Raw genomic sequence first — 408 nt, 5'->3', positions numbered from 1 at the left:
CTCCAGGCAAGAACACTGGAGTGGGCTGCCGTTTCCTTCTCCAATGCATGAAAGTGAAAAGTGAAAGTGAAGTCACTTAGTCGTGTCCGACTCTTAGCGACCCCATGGATTGCAGCCTAACAGGCTCCTCTGTCCATGGGATTTTCCAAGCAAGAGTACTGGAGTGGGGTGCCATTGCCTTCTCCGACTTAATATATACTGGGTCTTTAATATTAAATTCTGTGTTACAATTATACTAAAAAATTTACTGAAGGACTAAATGTGTTGATTGAACAAATAAGATTGTATTTTGTGTCCTGATTTTTTCCAATAAAACTTGTTTTCTTTGCATAGTAATGGTGGATTAGAAGAAGGAAAACCTGTTGACCTAGTTCTTAGCTGTGTGGATAATTTTGAAGCTCGAATGAC

General features: G+C 39.7%; 1 protein-coding gene across 1 annotated transcript in view; it reads left to right on the top strand.

Annotated features, from left to right (window-relative positions):
* Positions 1–408, top strand: part of UBA5 (ubiquitin-like modifier activating enzyme 5) — a 33483-nt gene that overhangs the window by 12952 nt on the left and 20123 nt on the right. Inside the window, exon 6 of the mRNA XM_010839576.1 lies at positions 334–408. This exon is cut by the window's right edge and continues 5 nt beyond it. Within this exon, the coding sequence (XP_010837878.1) occupies positions 334–408 (75 nt within the window). The remainder of the gene's footprint in view (positions 1–333) is intronic.

Source organism: Bison bison, unplaced genomic scaffold, assembly GCF_000754665.1.
Source record: "Bison bison bison isolate TAMUID 2011002044 unplaced genomic scaffold, Bison_UMD1.0 scf7180017864119, whole genome shotgun sequence".
Lineage (NCBI taxonomy): Eukaryota > Metazoa > Chordata > Mammalia > Artiodactyla > Bovidae > Bison > Bison bison.
The sequence above is the reverse complement of the archived record's forward strand: the minus strand, read 5'-3'. Positions and strand labels throughout refer to the sequence as shown.